Below are 22,744 nucleotides of genomic sequence, written 5' to 3'. Positions count from 1 at the left end.
AAGCCATATCGGACAAAACAAGGACAAACTTCATCTAATGTACAGTCAAAACTGCCCAAGAAGACCACTCAGGGGACCAATAAAATCCGGCCTGTATGAGGACAGGTGGTCACTATAGACAGGATTCTTAATGCTCCTGTCAATGGGGAAAATTATTTAAGGATCACAGAAATGTGGTCACATTGGCCCAGTGGTACTTATGTAGAGGTGGTCACTTGTACAGGTTTGACTGTACCAGAATTCTCAATGGATCAAAGGAGAAAATTCAACTCCTTGCATTGTAAATATAGAACAGGACATAATGAAGTGCCTTGACATTAGAAATTCCACCAACCACTGTATAAGTATATAGTCTCACCCTTTGCTACAAAATATTTTATAGAGGCTAGAATAATTGTATACATATATGTCATTGCCATACATTGTATCATTTTCAACTGTTGAACAATAAAGTTACTACTACTAGTATGTACCCTCTAAGGTACTCTATTAAAGTCCATTGAGTCCCTCCCCTTTAGTCAATAAAGCAATTGTCCTAGATTACAGGGAGGGGGTGTCACTGCACATGATAATGCCTGCTTATTACCCTCCCACTGGGGGCACACTTACCACACAGCGGGGAGCCACAGTGGCTCCTCGGGGACTCCAGGAACCACAAGGTCTGAGTACTGTGAATACATTTAATCGCGCTAAGGCAAAAATGGAGTGTTCGTAGTGGTTTTAAGTTCGCCGCAGCGCTATATTCACATACTGCTAACATAAATCCAGCGTGGACATTTCTGCATTTACAGTACTGTAAATCTAGAGCATTGGAAGCAATGTGAAGACTAGCCTACTGTTTGTTGCCCACCCCTGTGTCAGGGTATAATCAAATAATGGATAGCACTACTCAGGGTGCTTTCAAATTTCATGTTCGTGGTTTTCTCGGTGATCTCGACACTGCAAAATCATTACTACAGAGCGGAAAATAACGTTTTTTTTCTGTCAGTGATGCACTTTGTGTGCCCACAAAGAACTTTGATAACCGCGAGCACTTCCTTTTCCCCCTACCACCAAAACAAGTCCCCTCGAACTTGGGTGACTTTACAGTACTAGTACCACCCCCTGAATGCTCCACTGCTGATGAGGGTTGTTGCCTTTGGCATGAGGTGCTGAGACATTCCAACAATGGCCATGGATGGCTTCCCTGATGATCCCCTGTTTACAGTTGCTACTCACAAGCTGGCAACAGGTGGAAGATGTGGTTCAAGGCTGTTGAAGTTCCCTCACTTCTTATCAAGGTCAGAGATTAACGTTAACTCTGGGGGATTAGCAAGGCTGTGTGTCAAGGTAGGCAATGAAACTGTACACGGACTGAGCACAAGTTTGTCTCTTTTTTTGTTTTGTTATCCTTCTTTCTCTTTTTCTCTGATTTAATACCAGATGTCAGATGATGTGCCTATGTTTTTGGTGAGTTAACTGAAAAGTTGTCATTCTTTTTCAGCCAGGAAACACCTACATGTACAAACCTACACTTGCAACACAAACTGCTGATGCTATAGCATCTTATGTTGACCCGATCATTGGGTCCGCCAGAAAAGGTTAGAGACAAGCATTACTGCTTTCCTCTGCAGCTAGGGGTGGTGAAAGGAGATGGCATAGATATGTCAGAAAGGTGTCCGCAGAGTGGTAGGCAAATGCTGCTTTTTCTTCACATGTTGACCCTATAACAGGGTCCAACAGAAAAGGTTAAAGACAAGTGTCCCTGCTTTTTTCTATAGTTGGCAGCTAAGGGAAAGGTGGTGAAAGGAGATGGCATAGATATGTCAGAAAGGTGTCTGCATAGTAGTAGGCAAAGTTTGATTAGCACCACAGGTAAACATGTACGCCTCTCTGAAGGAACACACCACACCCCAGCGGATTCTTAAGAAAGTAGAGCACGGGAGACAAAACCTCAGTGTCTCCGAGATTACCTAAGAAGAAACGCCAACATTCTGATAATGTTGAGAATAAAGACAGCGCCGGCCCACTCCGGCTCAAACAATCTTGCGGTGCACAACAAACAGTCTACAAACAAACAGACCCTGGGAAGAGATTGTACCTTTGGAAACCTGTTTGTCTCACTTTAATTGAAAGAAAAACATTGCTGCCATTTTGGGCATGCTACACATGTCATTCTCCCTCCCCTGTCTCCTTGTGTATTACCACCGGCCCATGTTGGGCGCACACTTTACAAACAAATGAACGTCACACGTCACCTGCCCTACTGCTGACTTACACACACCAGCCAAATATGCATGCTAAATTGAAATTCTTCCAGAAATTTTTAGAATTTTGTTGACAAAACTTAAGAAAGAAACGTTCCACACGATGAAGCTTCCCTAAAGCAAGCATGTGCAGGTGCGAGCGAGCGTTCAGGTTGGTCAGACCTGAGGTACCGGTTATTTCCGCCCTTCCCCACTCATGTCAATCAGCGAGTGGGTTTCGGACAAAGCTCAAAACGGAACTTTCTTTCACGGCGTGGAGGGAAAGTTCTCAAAACAAGGGGTTGAGTTTCCACTCCAGATTGATAGATGCAGGGCAAGGACAAGCTTAAGTATGATCGATGACAAGGACTTCCGATGTGCTATTTCTGCTGCTGGATAATCTCGCATCAAGGACCAAGTGATCACCGCATCTGGGTCTTGAAATGAAAATGTGATGCAAGGTTCCCACAACCCTAAATCAGGACCTCGGGTATAATCTCAAGGCTATTCATGCAATGGCATGTATTTTCAACCAAGCACACCGGGTCATCATCACCCTATTATTTTTAATAAGTGTGTGTGGGTCTTGGATGCGATGTAAATTCTGCTGTGCATCCTGCTTGCTTAACAACCACTTTCTCCATTATTGACACACGTTTCCCCTTTGACTGGGTTATCATGTAAGCCGAATATGCAACTATGGGTAACAACAAGAAAGGGTAACACATTGGATAACTGTCACCTGGCATGAAGTCAAAGGAGGAAAAACACCCTTCCCTGCATCACTGGCAATATCCCTACATCACTGGCAATACATCGGCACAAACATCATCTTGACACTAGCCATGTATCTTTCAGCTGTACAACAGATCAACTGACTGTATAAAATGTAACAGAAAACTTAAAGTCATACATTAATGTTTGCCGACTGATCTTACAGATTTCGCCTGAAAGCCTACACCTTAACACACCTGCTTCGCTCACCTGGATGTGAAATAGATATCTCTGCTGTCTCCAGTATATCTCAAAGGGTCAATATTTTGCCCTGCCAGTTTTCGTGATATGCCTGTAACATACACAAAGCCAACAACCCAAACAATGGCACGGAGTATCCTCGAGACATGCAGGACGATAACTTGTCTAGCCAAATGTTACAGATCTGCGATCGTGATTCCCCCACACCTGCATATCAATGGCAGGGATCGGAACACTTTTCCCTGCATGCCTGCACTGCTGCAACCACCATAATCACCTGCACTAGACAAATGTGACTTGTATTGTACTATATGTCAATCAAAAAGTGTTACTAGAACATTTTAGTAATATCAAATTGAATCTTGTATTTAAGGATGTTACAGTGAAGAATGGAAGGCATTTGGGGCCACTACTGGCTACTGGTTTATCACTATTCTAACTAGTGCAGTGCAGGCGAGATGCAGGTGGACCTGAGAAACACCTGCACAGCTCCAAATCTACCTGTGCTTAAACCTGCCACTGCGTATACAGGTTGTATTTCGAGCCCTGAATTGTAATCTCACTGCCAGTCTACCAATTAAGACATTACGTCAAACGGCGACCTCTACCATTCAGCGAGGCAGCAAACTTGCTCCAATTATCTCTCTCGGAGTCTCCCTGTTGGACCAAGACAAATGTCAGCCCTATCTTAATGACATATCTGTGTGGACACACCTTTTTAACCACAGTCTTCACACATTCCGCTGGCTCCACAACTGCAGACATGACTCCCCCCCCCACCCCACCCCACCTTTAACTTACATACGCAACAAAAGCCGGCCTAACTGGCTGAACGGTCACCAAAGGACATTCACCCTTATGCTCTAGTTCCCTCAGATACTACCCAACTTTCACGAGGACCTCTGACATAATGTACTCCATGCAGCCCTCCACGGGTGAAGGACAATCTGATGGAACCTACGACTCTGCTCCAATGTTCTGTATCGAACAAGCGGTGCAGCAAGACACAAAAGAAAAGTCCAGAACTGAACAAGGAAACTTGAGAATCGATCCAAGTGAAGAGGATAAGACTTCCTTACTGCTTGACTAATGGCTATTTAAGACGTCTTGTAACACCTGTCTCCAGTGACTCAGGGAAGAAATAGTTGACCACCTTTACCACTTAACACATCAATCACAACCTAGCGACAGAGACCTTATCTAGGCTTCCAAGTAGTGAGCTGAGAAGCAGAGAGTCAGACTGTCTGTACGGCTCTTGTTAACACTGTCTCATTAGCCTGGCTATTATTGTGTTTCAGATGTTCTCGACTGGGTTCCTGTGTCTGTAGTCATTCTGGCCGTGTCAGTTCGGGCGCTACAGTTTCACGCGGCGCTGATCTCGGGGCGAGATTTGGCCACCGCTCCTGGAGGTCTGTCCCATGCCTGCCGCAGAAGGATTGCGCATCATAGGGGGCCGTTTACCGAACAAAGGTGAACTCCCGCGCTAAAGTGGTCTTTTATTGGTAGCAAAATGGACTGGCGACTCCACTGTTGATAGCGATCAGCGGTTTATCATTTCTAGTACCCATACAGACAGGCACAAATAAGAACGTGGGGGAAAACAGTGCGGGCCTTGATAACAGGGGTGATTATGCTGGGAGCCTGCCAGGGCCTTGTCAATCAAACGTAACGAATAGTATTTTGAATTTGTAGGACAACAAGCCTAATGAGAGTGAAATACCCCCCCTCATCAAATAGCTGGGACCGATAGTGCTGTATGGCCTATAACTGAGAAGACCCAGTGAACTAGTGAACTCACAGCCTTTGTTGGTAGACAGCGAGGGGAGGTAGGCTGGCACCTGCCCTCAACTGTATGCACCTATCTGCCGGCTACAAGTTAACATCGACCACACTAACCATAACCTACAGGAAGTAGGAACACCGCACATGTGCCAGCCAGACATGTCACATACTTTTCAAATTTCTTTACTCCAACCCTTTTTGTCTCAGGTTCTTATTAGATTGTCTTGCTTCCCTCAGCCAAGACAAGACTGCCCTTATAGTACATACAGCCCATACTTAAACTGAGTGTGGGTTGTTAAGACACTTCTGGCTAGGTAATCCTTTTATCTACCCCACTATCATCATCACCAGTTTGCAGGAACATTATGAAATCCAGGAGATAAGAGAAAAACAATTACAAGACGGATGCCTGACATTCCTCATGCCTCTCCTGGACTGATCTGCGTGATAGGAGTATTGACTGACACTGTCGCTCCCGATACCAAATCCCAGCGCAGCGGGCAAAGACTCCGCACCTTCCACACATGAAAGGTCTTAGCAGTGTATCACAACATGCATCGTTATAGCCGGCAAGTCACAGAGGTGAGCCGGGGACTGATAACTCTGCTTTGGAAATATGCGCTGGATGGGATAGATCATCGAGAGTTACTACTTGTGGCGCCACGGAAGGCTGTGTACCGCCCCTCCGGATTTAGGCTACAGGTAGCAAATCATGGCATTCCTGACAATAAACTTGGGTCTGACACGCTCGTAAATCGCCGCCCAGCTGTCACCACCGCTTTAACGCCGGGGCTTCCGTGTGCCGGCGAGCCATTGTTGGCTCCAGACAGCCCGACCAATCTTACAAATTAAAGCGAGACTGCCCCAATGAGAGATGGCAGCGGGAAAGGAACCGATATGGTATGCAGTGAGGGTGTCGTAGAAAGACAACAGGGAAGGTTATTGTTGGCGCTCCTAAAGGTCAGATGGTATCTACAAAGATATTCTGGCTCCCAATATATATTCTACAAGGGCACCAAACACAGACAGTCTAGCTATAGAAGTGCTGACTAATATGGAAAATGGACTGAGGAGGGTTCCTAAACAAGGGAGATCGTTTGTAACTGCAAAGATATTCTGGCTCCCAATATGTATTCTAGATGCGCACCAAAGGCAGACTGCAGAAGTGCTGACTAATATGGAAAATGGACTGAGGAGGGTTCCTATAAAAAGGGAGAACGTTTAGCCCTGTTCCTGAAAGACCAAGTGACCCGGATTGTCATTCTTGCATACTGACAGATATATTACACACTAATGTGACCATATGACCATTCTATTGCTTACTTATGCTTCTAATAACAAGTCTTTGACATTTTCAAATATAATTCATCCAGACATGAGCCCTTCGTTTTTAAGAAACCAACATAACGATACTGAAAATGTGACATACCATCATGCCTTTTTCTGTGAAATTGTTTCAGACCGAATCCAATCCTAGAAAGTGACTGGCTGGTGTAACTTTTATCCCTCCAATAATCAATACGTGTTGAGCACACCTACACGGGTCAAGCAGGGCTCCATTTCATTACCACAACCGCACTGGGGTGATGTAAACCCTCCGTGTAAGTATACGTTGCAAACTGAATCCAATCAGGAGAGGAGTCCCTCCGAGATTGGTAATCAACCGCGCTGCGGCGAACACGGCACCGAAATGAACCCACTTTTGAGGTTGTAATTTTGTGGGCGGCTTGATTTAGGGCCCTTTATAGCCAGTGGGTAAACTTGACAAGATTCCAAGCCACAAAGGCGCTTGTGTTTTTAGGAAGGGAAGGGCAAGAAGTTAAGATCAAGCAAATATGACTACAGGTCCGGTACAGGATGCACTTAGCGCCCAAGGAGGTCCTCGTGCCTTTGGTCGTTGACTATCGGCCTTGCAGCTAAAATATATGCGTTTTTGATGGACTCTCAAATGTTTGCAGAGCGTGCAAGTGGAAAAGCACACACAGCTTTGGCCCTAACCTGAACTTGGTAGTTCAACATTGATGAAGCCAACCCGTCCTTGATTTTACAGAGGAGGGGTCATCATCATCATGGTAGCTGCCTGAGTAATGCACATACATATTCATGGCTTATGTTATTATATATCAATGTTTTAGGCTTTCAACTTGTACACACACAAGTTTTACCACCCCCGAGTTAATAAGGGGAGAGTAGGTTAAGTGGATAAACAGAGACAAAGTCCACCCATGTATCAATTCATCAGCTCCACATCCTTGGGTAACCCAGCTATTCGGCGACCACTCCACACTGGGAACACTGCGCCAGGTGTCTTTGCATTGTTTTGTTTCTTATTGTATTCCGACAGTGATATATGCATGTATTTAACCTCAGGAGGTCGCGATAGTTTACTTTTGATAATAAATAGCAGTCAGTCAATCCCCGAACAGAGTGGCTACACACTGATTTAAATCCAATTCACATTTGATGAGAAATGAACCTTGAGCACTCCATGGGAGTCCAAGTACACAAAATCATTCTTATTGAAGATAGATGACTCTGATAATACATAATAAAAACCAATCAGGCGATCCCAAAACAATTGCGGTTTATCCGCGAACGAAAATCCTGTTCGTAATTGACGAGAACTTTGAGCACTCCAAGGGAGTCCACAAGTGCACAAACTGTTATTATGTCACTGGTAATGCAGACCGCTAAAGGTCAACTAAGGTTGTTGCAGTGTTTCCCCTACCACCACTACCAAGGTCTGGAGCCACTAATTGCCAAGAGAGTCTACCATTATGCCTGAATATTGGCAAATGTGGGGAAATCTACAAATACATTGCTACAAGTTAGGTAAAGTTACTGTGTGGACTTGGAAGGCCTGTGATGAGGCACCTTTGCTCTACATGTGGTGTAATGCTAGTATCCCGTGCCCTACTCCTGAAACAAACCCCCGACAAACGCCAGCAACTTGGGATAACAAGACCATCATGCCAGCTAAGATGCTTGGGGCAATATGACAATCACATCTATAAAGGAGAACAAGACATTAACTTTGCACGTTCCTCACAGTTCTTGCTGAGGTAACCTCATAAGGCCATTGTTGGGAGGGGGAGGAGTCCTTGAGACATAACTGTAATTCCAAAGGGGTTACCGATCAGAATTATGAATAGTCCTGGCAGTTGATATGATTATGTGACATGAACTGGATCAACTAGATTAGACTTATCAAGTCGACAACACTCAATCAAAGATTACGGCTGACGTCAAACCAGTCGTGACCAAAAATTGGGGAGGAAAAAAACAAACAAACTACAAAATAGTCATTAAGATGGCTTATAAGGTTTTCAAAAGTAACCATGGCATCTACAGTGCCACATCGTTAGGAGTCCATTCCCCAAACTAGAAATCGAAGCCAAGGATTTGTGTGTGCTAAAGTGGAACACAGAAAGCTGAAGGCATCTCCCTCTGCAGGGGTGACCTCCTCTGCGCTGTTGTTTGAAATGGTCCATCAGCAGCACATTGACGTACGTCATTTTTCATGCAGCGCACTTGTTGACAAGAAGAAGTGACAGCGCCCTCCCGCATGTACACAATGGTGTGAGGAGGGGGGTGTCCTCCTGACGAAGCCCTGCTGCTGTCAACGTGCCGTTCAAAACAAGGCTCAAAACAAGGCCTGCCCCGAGATATCGCTTGACGTCTTACTCCTACACAGTGAGACGTCAATGGGTCACGAGATGGTGACTTGGACGACACAAAAACAGATAAGCAGGAACTCAAAGCAGGGTCGCAAAAACAAAGTAGTAGATACTCCTTCTACTGGAAAAAGCACATGTAAAGACGGGTATCATAGCTCCCTCACAGGTGTCATCATACTGACATACCACAATGTTCCAAGTTTATATCTAACTAAATATACCATTGTCAAGTGCATGTAGACTATGGATACTGTGTGGACTTTACCAGGAAGGCCAGTGAGAAGCACCTTTGCTCTACATGTGGTGTAATGCGAGTATGCCGTGCCCCACTCCTGTAACAAACCCCTACATAACTTGGAAGGTGCCGGCAGCATTTCTGAGCCTTTCTGGCACCAAGGCTTGATACGAACAGTGACCCAAGCTGCGGGGAGCCCGGGTGTTGAAGAGCGATCCGGGCCGGGGATGCCCTTCGCTAGGGGGGTCTAAACCGGCGCAGAGTCGCCGCATACACGGCCACAGGTCAGCCACCGGTGTCAGTCAGTATCCTGCACTTGGGACTCTTGCCAAAAGCCCCCCAGTCTACCTACTAGCTGTGTTTATACAAGCTCTGCTCGAGGGAGTGACTCAGAACTAAGTAAGATGGCTGAAATATTTGTCTGCCATCCACAGGCGGCATTCTTCAAGGGTGACTGTGCTCCTTCCACTGGGAAATCAGATGGACGGGGAAACTGTAAAATGCATCCGGCCGGCGCATCTCTCCAGAGCAGTAAACAATGCAAGGAACAACACGGCCTCGTTAAACTTTGTCAAGGGTTCAGGGGTGCACCTAAGGTGGCCTGCTTTGAACACACTTTGAACTGTGCCCACTTCCCACCAAGGGGAGGAAGCAATGAAGTTCACAAGTAATTGATAAAGTCATGCCCCATTAACTCATATTTACATTAATTTGACGCCCAATTACCACCCACAGAGACCACCTCCTGAGAGTGCTAAACATGGTTTATCTACTGCTGTCCTTTTTTTTCCTAGACACAAATAATGAAAAGAAGGCAATAAAATTGTGAAAATTATAAGAATTGGCATTTTTTAAGAACTAGCATTCTAATCAAATGTTTTTGTGATGAGAGCAGCCATGTGTGTGTACTGAATGTGGAGGTGGTGCCACTGTTTTCACACAGAAAACATTTTCTTCTAGCTAATCAGTTTTGTTTGGGTAGCAAATCACTCTCTGTCACGTGCTAATGAACTCCTGGGAAGCGAGTAAATATGGAACAACGGTCATGCACATTTGCGGCCCACCCTCCCCAATTAGGTATCAATTAGCAGGTGTGGGAAACGAACAACACAAGACTTTAGGGGGGAAATGCCTCGTTCCTCCGTGGTGTCAAAAACTTCCTGATTAGCAGTGGAGAAGAGCACATGTGTAAATAAATCATCCTCCTGGTGTGCCAAGCACCAACAAACAAAGATATCCCCTCCACATGTCCAGTGGCCAGTCAATGAGGGCAGGGGTTTGTTGACAGAGGTTGGAGGGGAGGGGGGGGGGCGACACCCATAGGCAAACTTTCTCCAGACTCCTCAAAGGCAAACTGGGTGGCTAGGATTTCCGAGAATTTTCCAGAATGACGTAGGTAGCGAAAAAATGTCCCTAAATGGTGGTGTGTGATGAAACAGCTTGCCCAGGCAGCGGTTAGACCATGCATTATCCCCGCGTGTCTCTGTTCTGATGGATGTTTACAGGATCTACTGTGGATGTGTCAGCTTTGGATGTTGGTGTCTATTGATGTTTTCAGCGTAGCGTGGAGCCAAAAAACATTCCCCAAATGGTTGCGACAGCGTGTTTACCACAAAATTATGACCAGCAAGAATCCAAATTATGTCCAAATCAGGGTAAAAAAAAACTGATCAGCAAACTTTAATCATTGAAGCCTAAAACTTTGAATCATCCTTCCTGACAGCAAACTGTTTATCTTGACATTAGATAAGGTCTTCCAGGAAGCAGTAAACAGAGAGGGAGGAAAACTTTCATTGCTAGAATAACAGATGACACAGTCAATAGATTATGGGACCCGCCCTTGCCGCAGGATGTCCTCCCTTGTTGTGTACACAGGAAACAGATGTGTTCTCCACCTTACGTACTTCTGCAACCTGACCAACAAAAAATCCTACTTCCCTCACGCAAGCCACCCGCTGTTTACTTTCCTTTGGGTTTGATTTAAAGGCCATTCACTTTTTCCTTTCCAAGAAGTTGGCTGGCGACCAAAAGTGTGCATCAAATTACTGTCTAGCAAAGGTAAGTTGACCCCTAACAGGAAAGTGAAAGGAAGGGGTGAATGGATACGCTGAACAACAGTAATTTAAAACTTACCGCTATCCTCATAAACACAGCTCTTCAGCTGCCTTCTAGGAACTGATACTTAACTTGATTATAGCCCCTCTGAAATTGTTTTCCCTTTGTTGAAAACTCATCCACGGCCAGTACTTTAATACGTAGATGAGCAAGGATAATTATGGAACGTCCCTGGCTTTCCACAGAAAGGATGCTCAAACAAGCATAGTCTTTGTAAGACTCCGCAAAACAATGGAGGTAAACTTCGCAGATCTGAGAAAAAAAGGCCACCGTGATCACTTTGAAGACAGCAAGTGGAGGGAAAAGCCAGCGATCTTTTGAACATCAAAAGGGGGAATACTACCTGTTAAGCTCGGGATGTAGGCTGTATAGGGGACAGTGCCGGCGGCTAAGTGACCTTACTCACAGGTGTGACAGAGGCTTGGCATGAAGCTTTCCCTCGGAGCCTACAGGGTATCCGGTATGAAACATGAGAGTCCGAACTGAGCAGCCTTTTAATTGCCAAGTGTCTCTACATTTCACTGATGGAAAATTACTGAAGACTGGCACTCTAATAAACACAAGGGGTTCGAAAACACCAGTAAGACTATAGTCTAGTTAAGTCAAGCCATAGGCAGTCTTCCATCATCTTTATTTTTCACCAATTCCTTGCCTGCCTTTTCGTTGTCATCTTTGCCTGCAAACGTTCCAAATTCATAAGTAAATGGACTTGCAGACTGTCAGGCACCTACGCAGAGACTCCTAGCCCCCCAATTAGTTGACCTTATCCCTCAGTACATTGCTCAGTGTGTTTGCCACAAACAGGGACACAAAGCCCGGCGGGGAAGGGCGGCCGCTGGGACCCGTGCTGCTGTAGAATGTGGCGTCCAATGTTTGTCCATACCAGGCCTGGTCTCACTTCTCTAGCAAAACACTGCAGCCTGCCCGGCAGAACATAAAATCAGGGCAAGAGTTGACCAGCACAGCATGGCCGCCGGCTATACTTAGCCGGAGAAACTCACAACGTTCTCCCCAACAGCACCTCACCTCCGTGTTAGGTCTAGTTACCTCAGAGCGGCGATGCTATTGACTGACTACTACTGGTACCAGAGTGCAAACAATGGAAGAGAGTGGTCTTTGTTGGGCAGCTTGTCTGTACCTTTTCTTTGCTGTCTTTCAACTGTGTCCTGCTCAACATACCAAAAGGGGGGCATGGGAAGCCGAAGGGCCCAGCTACACAAACTGCAGCACGGCTGCCCTTTCTCTCAAGTACGTGCAAGTTGCACGTATTGACATCCCTGCTGGGAGCCATTGACGCTCGCTGTTGTTGCACATAACGGCCTGAGCTCGCCGCCAAACTGTTACATCCTGCCGGACCCACCGCACCACAGGTACCACCGCATTCCTACCATACCTGCTGCAAGTAAAACACCAACTCTCGAAGGAATAACAGACCAGCTATATAACGTCCTTATGTAACAGCCAACCTCCTCGCTCCCTCTATGATCTATCAGAACCTCAACATACCCATTCAGAGCTTTGGTATAAAACCTGGTGTTCTCAGTCCTATCGTTGATCACTGACGAAAGACAGTGGATGCTGTCTGAAACGTCTGACTGTTTCAAAACTTTATCCAGTTGCTTGAGTAATTATTTTTGGCGTATCTCACAACAGTTAATTTGTTGAATCTCTGATTTTTAAAAAATGATGCTGAACTAGAATATCAACCATTTCCAATATCATATCCAGTTGCTTGAGTAACTGCTATTTGGCGTAGAATACAAAACAGAATTGTAGGAATAAGGAATAACAGTTTCCACCTGGCCCTTTGTTTTCATGATGTCCTATTCCTAAATTTTCCTTTTAAAATATCCAAAGACCAAGGAAATAAATTGGTTTCTCCGAGGAATAACAGCCAACCCCTCCCCTCCATAAAGTAAGATCTAGATCTAAAGAAAGGTAATTTTACAGACGAGGAAAGTTTGATCCGTGACGATAAAATCTGGCCTTTAGGTCCCACGCTGAGCACAGCCTATACCAACGGATTGGTCAAGTGGGGTAAAACCATGACTCTTGCCACAATACACATCTCCACACCGCATTTCACGTGAAAAGGCACCCTGCCGGGAAGAGGAAATTCATTGAAATAGAGGCATATGTGGGAACAATGCCTTCCGTCATTTGTTTTGTGGACCTTGTTTATATTCCGGACTGAAAAAGTGCTCTGAGGTGAGAATGGCACCAATTGAGAAAATGTAAATTTCCTTGATGAGTTGTGAATGGGTGCAAAGTAGGCCAATAGATAGCCCCGGTCACACACCATTACAATCACAACTTTTCACCAGCATGTGAATTGCTCACAATAGAGTGGGCCATCCCTCAATAGGACCTGGGGGGGCAGTGGGTGGTTCCCTGTGCCCCAACAATACACATGGAGAATCCCGACTGCTTCATGCCAGAAAATAAACACTGGAGGCTGGCCAAGAGACACAGGTCGGTCCCCTGGTCTCCATGAGCGGTGCACTCTCTACTCTGCCCCCACATTTCTCATCTTTAACGGCTACATAATTGAGTCGGAGCTGGCATGTAGAACACGCCTGCCTCCTGTCTTCGCCGCTCTTGTTTGAAAACCGGGACCCCGACCTTGAAGTTGAGACTGTGCAAAGGTAGAATGGCTCCGGGTGCTTGAGGAGTGGACTCGGCGGAGACCGGACCCTTTTGTTTCTGTTTGCTCGCGGGCGTGGACTTGCCATTGGTCTCTTTTCCACTCGTTTGAACAATGGTGTTGACTTCCTACCATTGAGCCCTCACTGTCACCTTTCTATCACTCTTTATTCCGGGCAAGAAGTCCTGGACCAACGTGGCTCACATAAAGGCTGCCTTTGTGCTACTAAAAAAACCTCTGCACTCAATACTAGAAGGAGCTGGCTTATCCCTTTTAAGTTATCGATTTGGGTTTATCTTTCCTTGTTTACTGAGCACTACTGGGTAGTAAACAACAAAAGAACAGGCTACCCCACATACTCCTTGATACAGGAAGGTATCGAACTGGGGCCAAATATAAACCTTTGTTTACTTCAATTGTCACCTTGAACAAATCCCTATGTGTAGTCTAGTAGGCCATCTTAAAAAATTGCTTGCTTTTCTGACACAATGGTAGTAGACAGGAAGCAAAAAATCAGGATCAACACTAAAAATAAGACAAGTCTCCTCAGCTAGCCCTCCCATGGATTGTTGTACTCCAGGCAATAATTACAGCATCCGCTCTGAGTTAGTGCCTCTAAAGTCCCCCCTAGCCCAGGTTGCCATGGTAACGAATGTTTGTGTGGGCGGACAGTCAGTGACCTCTATTCGAGGGACTTACCATTCATCTCAGAGATGGCCAGCAAGCATTTGGGCTTGTCGTCGAAGGAGAAAGGGTTGCTGCAGGCCCTGGCTCGCTCGCATACGCACGTCCCCTCCACCATATTGCAGCCTGTGTACATCTGTTCCTTACAAGGGGTCTCTTCTTCCACTGCGAATGAACGAATACACATCACAGTACACGTTAACATTTGTGTATTGTAAACCGTGAATACACACATCTCAATATATGTGTACACATATCACCCCTGTGTTTTTGTTATCTTTTGACTCTATCAAAAGCTAATGTCCTTTTGGTATGATAAACACAGCAGAATACACACCAGAGCAGACGTGTTGGGAAAAAGTGAGTCCTGATTACATCATGACTACATCACTGACAATGGCTGATGTGCTTTGAACTGCAATTTGAATACTGGCTGATCAATGGAGCGCTAAACAAACAGGTTAATTGGAAATCATCAACTCCATCAAAAGTGCTAACACATGATTAATGATATAATGGGCCTGATTTGCATATGATTAACAAGAAGTCTTAAACTTTGAGTGGGCAGTCTGGTGGTGGGGGAATACACAATGTTGAAATACATTTCAGAAATACACATTTTTTTACGTGATGGTCTGAAAAGTTTTCCCCCAACAATTTGTAGAATGTTTTCAGTTCCACAGGCAGTGCCCTACCCAGTTTTCTATACAGTAGTTTATTTGATGGGGGCCGTGATAGGTGTCAGTTGTGCGATCTTGTCTACTGATAGGGACCTGTCCCATATCGGGATCACGGTATTGAAACTTGGACACGGTTGGGCGCTCCCCCAATGTTCTCAGGTGTCGGGAGGGGACAGGTCTCCCTGTAACCCCCCGAGTTACCGTATCTTCGAGACCGACACGAGGGTTGCTTTACAGTGGCGGAAGACGACCACGCCACGGGCCGGTCTCGCTGAAAGCCGAGCCGAGTTGACGATACCCGGGCTTCGGATTTCATTCCCGGGCCCGAGGGCAACAGTTATGCTAATGGTCGCGGTCGGGCCGCCGGATAGCAGGCATTCTTTCGGCACCGCAAGGAATGAAAAAAGGGGGGCTGGGATAAGACACGAGAAGGCAGGCAGACAGCGAATTTCTTTTACCCCAAACTTGATCGCCTGACTGCCATTCCTCCGCATTGCTAGACACTCAAGGATAAGCCTTGGTGTTGACTCATCCAGCCTGACACAAATCACGGCGGACTGGCAGAGGCACACTGCCGTCTACAAGGGGGGGATTCTATGGCCAGCATGGGTTTACCCCAGGACAGATGTATCGTCATAACATTTACGAATAAAAATCATCGTGGTAGCGGAAAGAAATATGAAAACAGCGAATTGTTGGGGGTGTTTCGGGGGAGGGTTTCAGGACGTGACATATATAACGGACCTACCCTGACAGACGCCAACTTCGTTGCCCGTGATGTGCTCGCCATGTTTGGGGGACGGGATGACACACCGAAGCCCGCGGTCGCAGGTCCCCTGGATGCCGTACAGTCCGCCGCACGTCTCGTTGACTCGCCGGGCACAGACCTTGCAGCAGTCGCACACGTCCATGGTGGTGCCGCCGGGGCACTCCGCGGGCGCCACGCACTTCTCGGGCTCGCACGGCAGGCAGGAGTGCGCTCGGGCGCCCGGCAGCGGGACCCCGCGGGGCAATCCAGGCCAGCCCGCTGACCAGAGCGCGAACAGGACCAGCACACGCACACCCATGTTCCCGTAAACAACCCTGTCAAGAAAAGCGGCAGTAGCAATCAGGAAAAAGTAGGCAGGAAGGAAGACCACAACTCTACGAAACTCGGGAGTCGCGCTCGGCGGTGTTAGAACGTCCTCTCGGTGGCACGGACGAAGTTTGAACTGCTAAAAATCGCTCTGACCAGCGACCCCTCGCATTTGTTTGCGTACGCAAATTGAATTAACAGGCCGACAACACTGGGGTGACTCAGTGTGACTTCTGAAGAGGGTGCCAGCCACAGTTCATATACCCAAACGGGGGAACCTCTTCGCACCTATGGAGGGCTGGCGGGCCGGCGGGAGTCGCGTCTGATTGGTCGACGAGCCGCCAAAAAGTGTGACCGTGCTCTCTTACGCACAGGAGCTCTTACGTAGGCACCACCTCTGTCAATCAGCTCAAATTACCCAATGGGTACGGGTTCCATTCCACCAGCCGCCGCCCCTCCCGCCGCGCGAACTGCCACGGGACAGGTTCAAATTGAGCGGGAAAGTACGTAAAAAATGTAAGCCCGGCGCCAGCGTTCATAAAACGAAGACAACAATAAAAGAAAAGTTCAAGGGAAGGCCACAGCAGATGACACGGTTCGCTGAACTGTTTTGGCCCTTTTTTGCGGGTCACTTACTTTGTTATCTGCGCCCGCAAGCCCACTAACTTTATTCCGGCAGAAGTGGTAACGACCCAGAAAACGCTTCCTGAGTTGCTCTCTAGCCTACTTTCACAACCAACGTTTCGATCGATGCTGAGATAAAAACTACCTCTTTCCTAGAAGCAAACAAGCCGCGAAATCCGCTTTCGGGCAGCTGGCTTCCGCCGTCACCGCAACGAAACCTCCGCGTGGGCGGCGGACGAGCGCTGGCACGGACGAGCTCGGGCCAAAGGTCTCGTGTTTTGTCCAAATACGGCTTTCCCGCAACAACTTCCGGTTTATGTGCGTTCGGCGATGTTTTCAGTCAACACACTTGGCTATGCTTGTCAGTCAGGCTTAATTTTCGCGCGCCGCGCGGGATTTCGGGCCAAGACTGAAAATGTGGGGGTTGTTCTGGAGGATACCAACATTTTTACACTGGCTCGTACATGGCTAATCAACACTAGACTCTGGCACTGTGGCACGCATTTCTGGTCTGTCCTAGGCTCGCGTTCGTTCACCTGCAGCGAGTTTCGTTGTCGCTGACAGGTTTGTGCTGGTTTGGACTGGTTTATTGAAAGCAAACTTTCCGGCCACATCCAGTTTAATAGTGTACAATATTTCACAAACTATAAAAACTGACAGAGCGACCATTTCTTATTCTAACTTCTACGCTATATGCTGATCAATATCAAATATCGTTGGACGATAAATTTTTGTGTTTTGGAAAAAAGGTGAAATACTTGACAAACCAAGGAGGTTGACAAGACGTTATACCGAGTGTAAAGAAAAAGATCACTACGTTCCGTCCTAAAAAGGTGATGTGACAAGAAGCAAGGAAAGTTCGGGTCGTGAACTCGACATTCCTGCGGCTGAAGTCTGTAGTGCGTGGGACCGACGGGACGGGCTGGATGCCAGACGAAAATCCCAAATATGCCAGCGGTTTGGGAAAGCCTGAAGGAGTAGCCTCTACCAGGCTCCGCAAGGCGCGCTGGAAAGAGTAGACATTGACAAATAAACAGATAACATGCCAGAGAAGTTGGTCAACTGAGAAGTGCAGTTTGCGGTTAACTCCTCTGGCATATTTCAATTTTTGGGCAATTTCTACTCTTTCCAGCGCATGTGGAGCCTGTCAGAGGCTATAAAGGGAACGTTATGTATATCATATACGTGGAATCGGTATGGAAGAATGATACTTCTTAGCCTCCATAGCAGGCAGCTTACAAGAAACTGGGTACAATCGGAACTGATACTAACTGTAACCAAGGACATTATATATAATGTCCTTGCAATGTCCTTGCTGTAACAGATCTATACAACCAGGACAGACTGCGGCGTACCATAGCATAAGCCAAAAAGCCCGAGCCTAAGAGCCTGCTAAGGAGGCTAGATTATTTTAGCCTCTTCCAGACTCATTGGGACGCTCGAAAAATAGTATGAGTTAGTTGTACCAACCAGTGTACTAGTACACATTGGCAACCCTTGCCTATTTTGCACTTTCTACCCATCAGCCCAAGGAGTCTGGTAGAGGCTTTATCTATGTATAGATATTTGTGAATGAAACGGCATCTCCAAAGCACGCAGCCAGTTGACATTGAACCTGACCAACGGGAAGACGCTATCTCAAATACCACTACTCCATTGAGGGAGACATATGACGTCAGCACTGAATTCGAATTTGAACACCAACCGGTAACTTCTGACGGAGCCAATTTATAAGTTCAACAACCTCATTTGTTGAGTAGTTAGAATTAGAACCGTTTTTACCTTCGTGAAAACGGAGGTATTGTTTTTGGCCTGTTTGATTTGTCGTGGTGTTATTTTATGTATCATGTAAATTGTATCGGAGACATTCTTTAGTATAAGAATATAGATGTGTCACATAGTATCTGTTGTTGTGAGGAACCCACGATTAGTGGTGTATTACATGAGGATTCCCCTATACTGAGTTCCCCAGAATTTGTGTATTGTGATAACCATTACTCTATTTCTAAAATAAAATACTTCGTATGGCTGTCTTCGTTCATTGGTGTCATCGTCGAATTAAAGGAGAACAAATATCTTTAACTGAGGTGAATGCCACGTCATTCAATACGTCACAGTATGCATGCATGGTGTCTTTTGGCTATCTCCAAGCAGAGGTTGAAGGAGAGATCGTGTCTGTTTTCTAGCTCCTACCCGTTTTCTGAGAGCCGACCCTCTTTCACTGAAAACGTGTACCAATCAGAAGTAGGTAACGGTTCCTCCCTTCAACCTCTGATTGAAGATCATCTTTTGGCATCTATTTAACCACCGCCGAATAAGCCACATCGGTTCGCTCTAGGTTCGCTTCGTGCAGTCGGTGGTTTACCCGGGTTGGTTATGTCACTGTGTACAAACCACATGCACTAATCTCCAAGCAGATGTTGGGAGGGAATACGGTAACGTTTTCGATCAGGTCGCGTCGCCCCGCATTTCTCTGAGAAAGCAAGGCTGACGTAGCCAAACTGATTTCTCTGCATCGGACGTCCCCATTCTTGTTTGTGTATCAGTAAATGTGTATTTTGTTGACTGTCTTACGTTGTACAATCTATCCATTGGCGCCGCTAACATAAGGATTTTTGTATGATATGATACGAAAGAATAAGAATGGGCAACCAGAGAAGCTTGTGGGAATTCCCCTTTCAACCTCTTCTTGGAGATTACATACGTATGTCTGATCATTGTCCCCACTTTATATCAACGACCTTGCACACCTTGGTCACGTGATGTGGGATACAGAACGGCTCGAAATCGGCCGTCAATGTCATGGTTTGAGGACAAAGGGCAGGAAGTTCTACAGGCGGAAATCGACAGATAAAAGTCTTGACCCGCCGGTAGGTAAGTGGAAAGGTATGCGCGCGCGCGGCCTTGCCGGGTCCCTCCCCTCCCCGGCTCGTCCAGAGCAGGAACACGGCGGCGGTGATGTGTATATACAGAGAGGGCGGGTATGTGTACCTGCGTTGTCGCGTGTGGCATGCCAACCACGCGGCCAGATAAAAACTTTAAAGCGTCCTGATTGTCCCGCAATAAACAATGCGAGGGGGAAAGTCTACACTCCAGACGGCGCTCCTTTTATTTAGTCGCGCACGGCCGGGCGCCCACGCGAGACTGTAGTAGCCTGGAGTCCAGCCTTTAGTGCGCTAGTCTCCCTGACGAGGAGCGGACTTTGGGTAGCGAACTTAAGCTAAGAAGGCTGGGCTCCAGGCTACGACCGTAGCCTCCTTAGCAGGCTTTGTGAGTCGGGCTTTTCTTGACTTTACAATGTGCTTTTTTTCTGATAGCAGACCAGTTCTAATATCTGCGGAGGATGCCCCCAAGAAAACGAGTACACTTAGTGTTCTGATATGCCATGATTCCCTATCCTACGGAATCAATCCACAACACAAGTAACAGTAACTTAGAACTGATATGCCAAAAAATCCCGACACGTAGAGCCTGTTGAGGAGGCTACCTTATGGTCTATTAGTTCCAACTGTCCTCAGTTTCTACGTATACGAATGAAACAACACAACACAAGTAACTGAGTACCGCTAGAACTGATACGCCATCAGAAAAAAAAGAACATCATAATCCGGTCCTACGAAAGCCCGACTCTAATAGAGCCTGCTGAGCGAGGCTGAGGCGAGACCGAGACGTCGTGACGTGGACGGCGGCGGAGGGGGTGAGTCGCCCCGCCGCGCACGCCCCCTCCCGACGGCTGAGGAATGCGTGAGTGACGCGTGTCACGTAAGGCGGCGGCGCTGCCCTCGCCGCGTCTTGGCCGCGCTAACCCCTTCGGTCCGACCCGTCAGAGGTGGATTTGTGTTGTCTTTGGCAGAATTAGGCTGGCGCCACCACCGTTCTCTACCAGAGGACACGTGGGAGTCGTTCTTGCGCTACTCACTAGTTAGTCTCCAACCAGACCCAATAGATTGCAAAGACCGTATCCAACTGGAAGAAGGAGCTTATAGTGCAATCTAAGCTATGAAAACTCCCTCTGCCTGTTGGATACGGTCTTTGCCAACCCGTAGGTCTGCTTGGAGACTACTCACTAGTATGATCTCGAATGTATGCAGTGTTTTCCTCATCACCAAGCAGATGTAGGGTCCCGGCTTAGCCGTGGCAACTCTCGGAGGACGTTTTTTACTATAAGCCAATAAGCAAAAGACAGCCTAGCCTGGTATCCATCTTTATCATAGCCGCCGAGTCTCTTTCGTCTTCTCTTTTTTACGGAGAGGATTAAAGAAACTCGCAGCTATGATATGGATGGATACCAGGAGAAAAGACGCCCCCAAAGAACCAAAGAACCCCCAAGAGACACGAATGATAAGACTTACAAACGAGTGTTTTGCTGCACTTTCTACGTCTTTTTAGTCGTCTGCGTTTTTCGTTTTTCCATATAACGTTACGTGTGAAGTAATATTATGCAGACCACTATAGAAAAACGTAAAAAATGGCGCACCCCCCCCCGTAAAATACCAGATCCCTACATCTGCTGAAAACTAAAGCCGTCAGTAGCTGACTCAATGGTTGGATAGGACAGCTGTAGGAAAGCGGAGCCAAGTTTATAAAACTGGAAGAGAAGAGGACAACAACGATCTCCACCGCCCAACCTCTGCTTGGATACTGGTGTTTTTCCCGCCACCAGCCAAGACCCACGTCATCCGCGCGCAAGACGAGACGATTTGTCCAAAAGTGAGATGCACCAGATTTACCGCGCTGATAGGAACCACATGTCCGAAAACGGGCCCGCTCCAGGCATTTACATCGACTTCTGCTATTAAAAGAGACAGAGCGAATGGCGGGGACTAATTTTAGAGAAATCTTCCAAATCTGTTGTGCGCGGTGACAGGTGGTGCGGAAGAGCGGGAATCGTCGCGGACCTCAAAATAACGTGAACTGAAACGTGCGTCATGAACTTGCGAAGTCGAGCTGTATTTGGTTTGGTATGGAAAAACAACAACGAGAGATCATGCTCGCATTCCTGTAAGAAATTTACACATCACATCAAAACAAATGAAGAGACGCCTGGAAAACAGGTGACTTCTGACATAAGAGTCATCAATGATAAACGACGTGTAACAGAATAAATACTTAAAGCCACGGCGTTATCATAGTTCACAACACATTTTACACTTGTACATTCGTCGTATACGATTTCATTATTTTTTGTCGTAGAATCTTCAGCGAGACGAACAAGGATATACGACTTTTTTCCGGTACAGCAGTTTTCAGCTGAATCTTATATAACACATACACGACTGACCCCCAAACACCCTTAATTTTCCTATCGTTCGACGAACAGGACCTTACGACACACGACGACGGTCAACGGCTGATCTAGATGCGTCCGACGAACGCCCGAGACTGTTATTATCGGAGTACGCTAGCTGACTGATCAGCGGGACTGTTGCTGTGATGGACAGCTCAGACCTGCGCTGATTCCTCACACGTGGACGACTTCTAGAGTTACACCAAGAAGAAGACACGCGGTCTCGCGGGCACAGTACAAACACAACAGCAGCATTCAGTCGAACAAACAAGTCATTTATGATACACACCGAGAGAGAATACACGCCAACTCGCTAACACTTACCGCAGGTGTATCTGACGTTCTGTCGAGATGTAGAACCGCTTGAGTTGCTGAGTCCGACAAGGGTTTGCTTCGGTCGCGAAGGAAGTTTGGGAAACACACCGGGCCCCTGTGGGCTATATCTGGCAACTGAAGGGAGTGGGGTCGGTGCACCCTGGCGTACGGGCGTGCTGAATGGAGGAAGAGCAGTTTAGTCATGCGTCTTTAGCAACTAAACAACCATATCTCGCGTTTAGCGGAGACGCCGCTCGTCCAATGGGGAGGCTCGCTTGCGTGTAGGGTCAGGCGTCAGCGGCGGGAGCGGGCATTCAGCCATCTCCAAGCAGATGTCTGCGTGGAAAATTGTTGAAATTACGTTTTTCTGACCGGACATCTAGACTTTCTTCTGGCAGTCAAACATCTGCTGACACTGGAGACAGG

General features: G+C 46.8%; 1 protein-coding gene across 2 annotated transcripts in view; it reads right to left on the bottom strand.

Annotated features, from left to right (window-relative positions):
- The window catches only part of LOC136433905 (cysteine-rich motor neuron 1 protein-like), a 45,615-nt gene extending 23,122 nt beyond the window's left edge, over window positions 1-22,493 (bottom strand). The window contains exons 1-3 of one of the 2 annotated variants that reach the window (XM_066426498.1): window positions 22,328-22,493; window positions 15,766-16,100; window positions 14,353-14,502 (exon numbers count right to left, since the gene is read on the bottom strand). In XM_066426498.1, the coding sequence (XP_066282595.1) occupies window positions 14,353-14,502; window positions 15,766-16,084 (469 nt within the window). In that variant the 5' untranslated portion in view covers window positions 16,085-16,100; window positions 22,328-22,493. Of the gene's footprint in view, window positions 1-14,352; window positions 14,503-15,765; window positions 16,445-22,327 lie in introns of those variants that run through there. The other variant, XM_066426497.1, reaches the window with a different exon arrangement.
- Window positions 22,494-22,744: the final 251 nt, after the last annotated feature.

Source organism: Branchiostoma lanceolatum, chromosome 4 (genome assembly GCF_035083965.1).
Source record: "Branchiostoma lanceolatum isolate klBraLanc5 chromosome 4, klBraLanc5.hap2, whole genome shotgun sequence".
In the NCBI taxonomy this organism is placed as follows: domain Eukaryota; kingdom Metazoa; phylum Chordata; class Leptocardii; order Amphioxiformes; family Branchiostomatidae; genus Branchiostoma; species Branchiostoma lanceolatum.
This window is presented reverse-complemented; position numbering and strand designations above follow the sequence as displayed.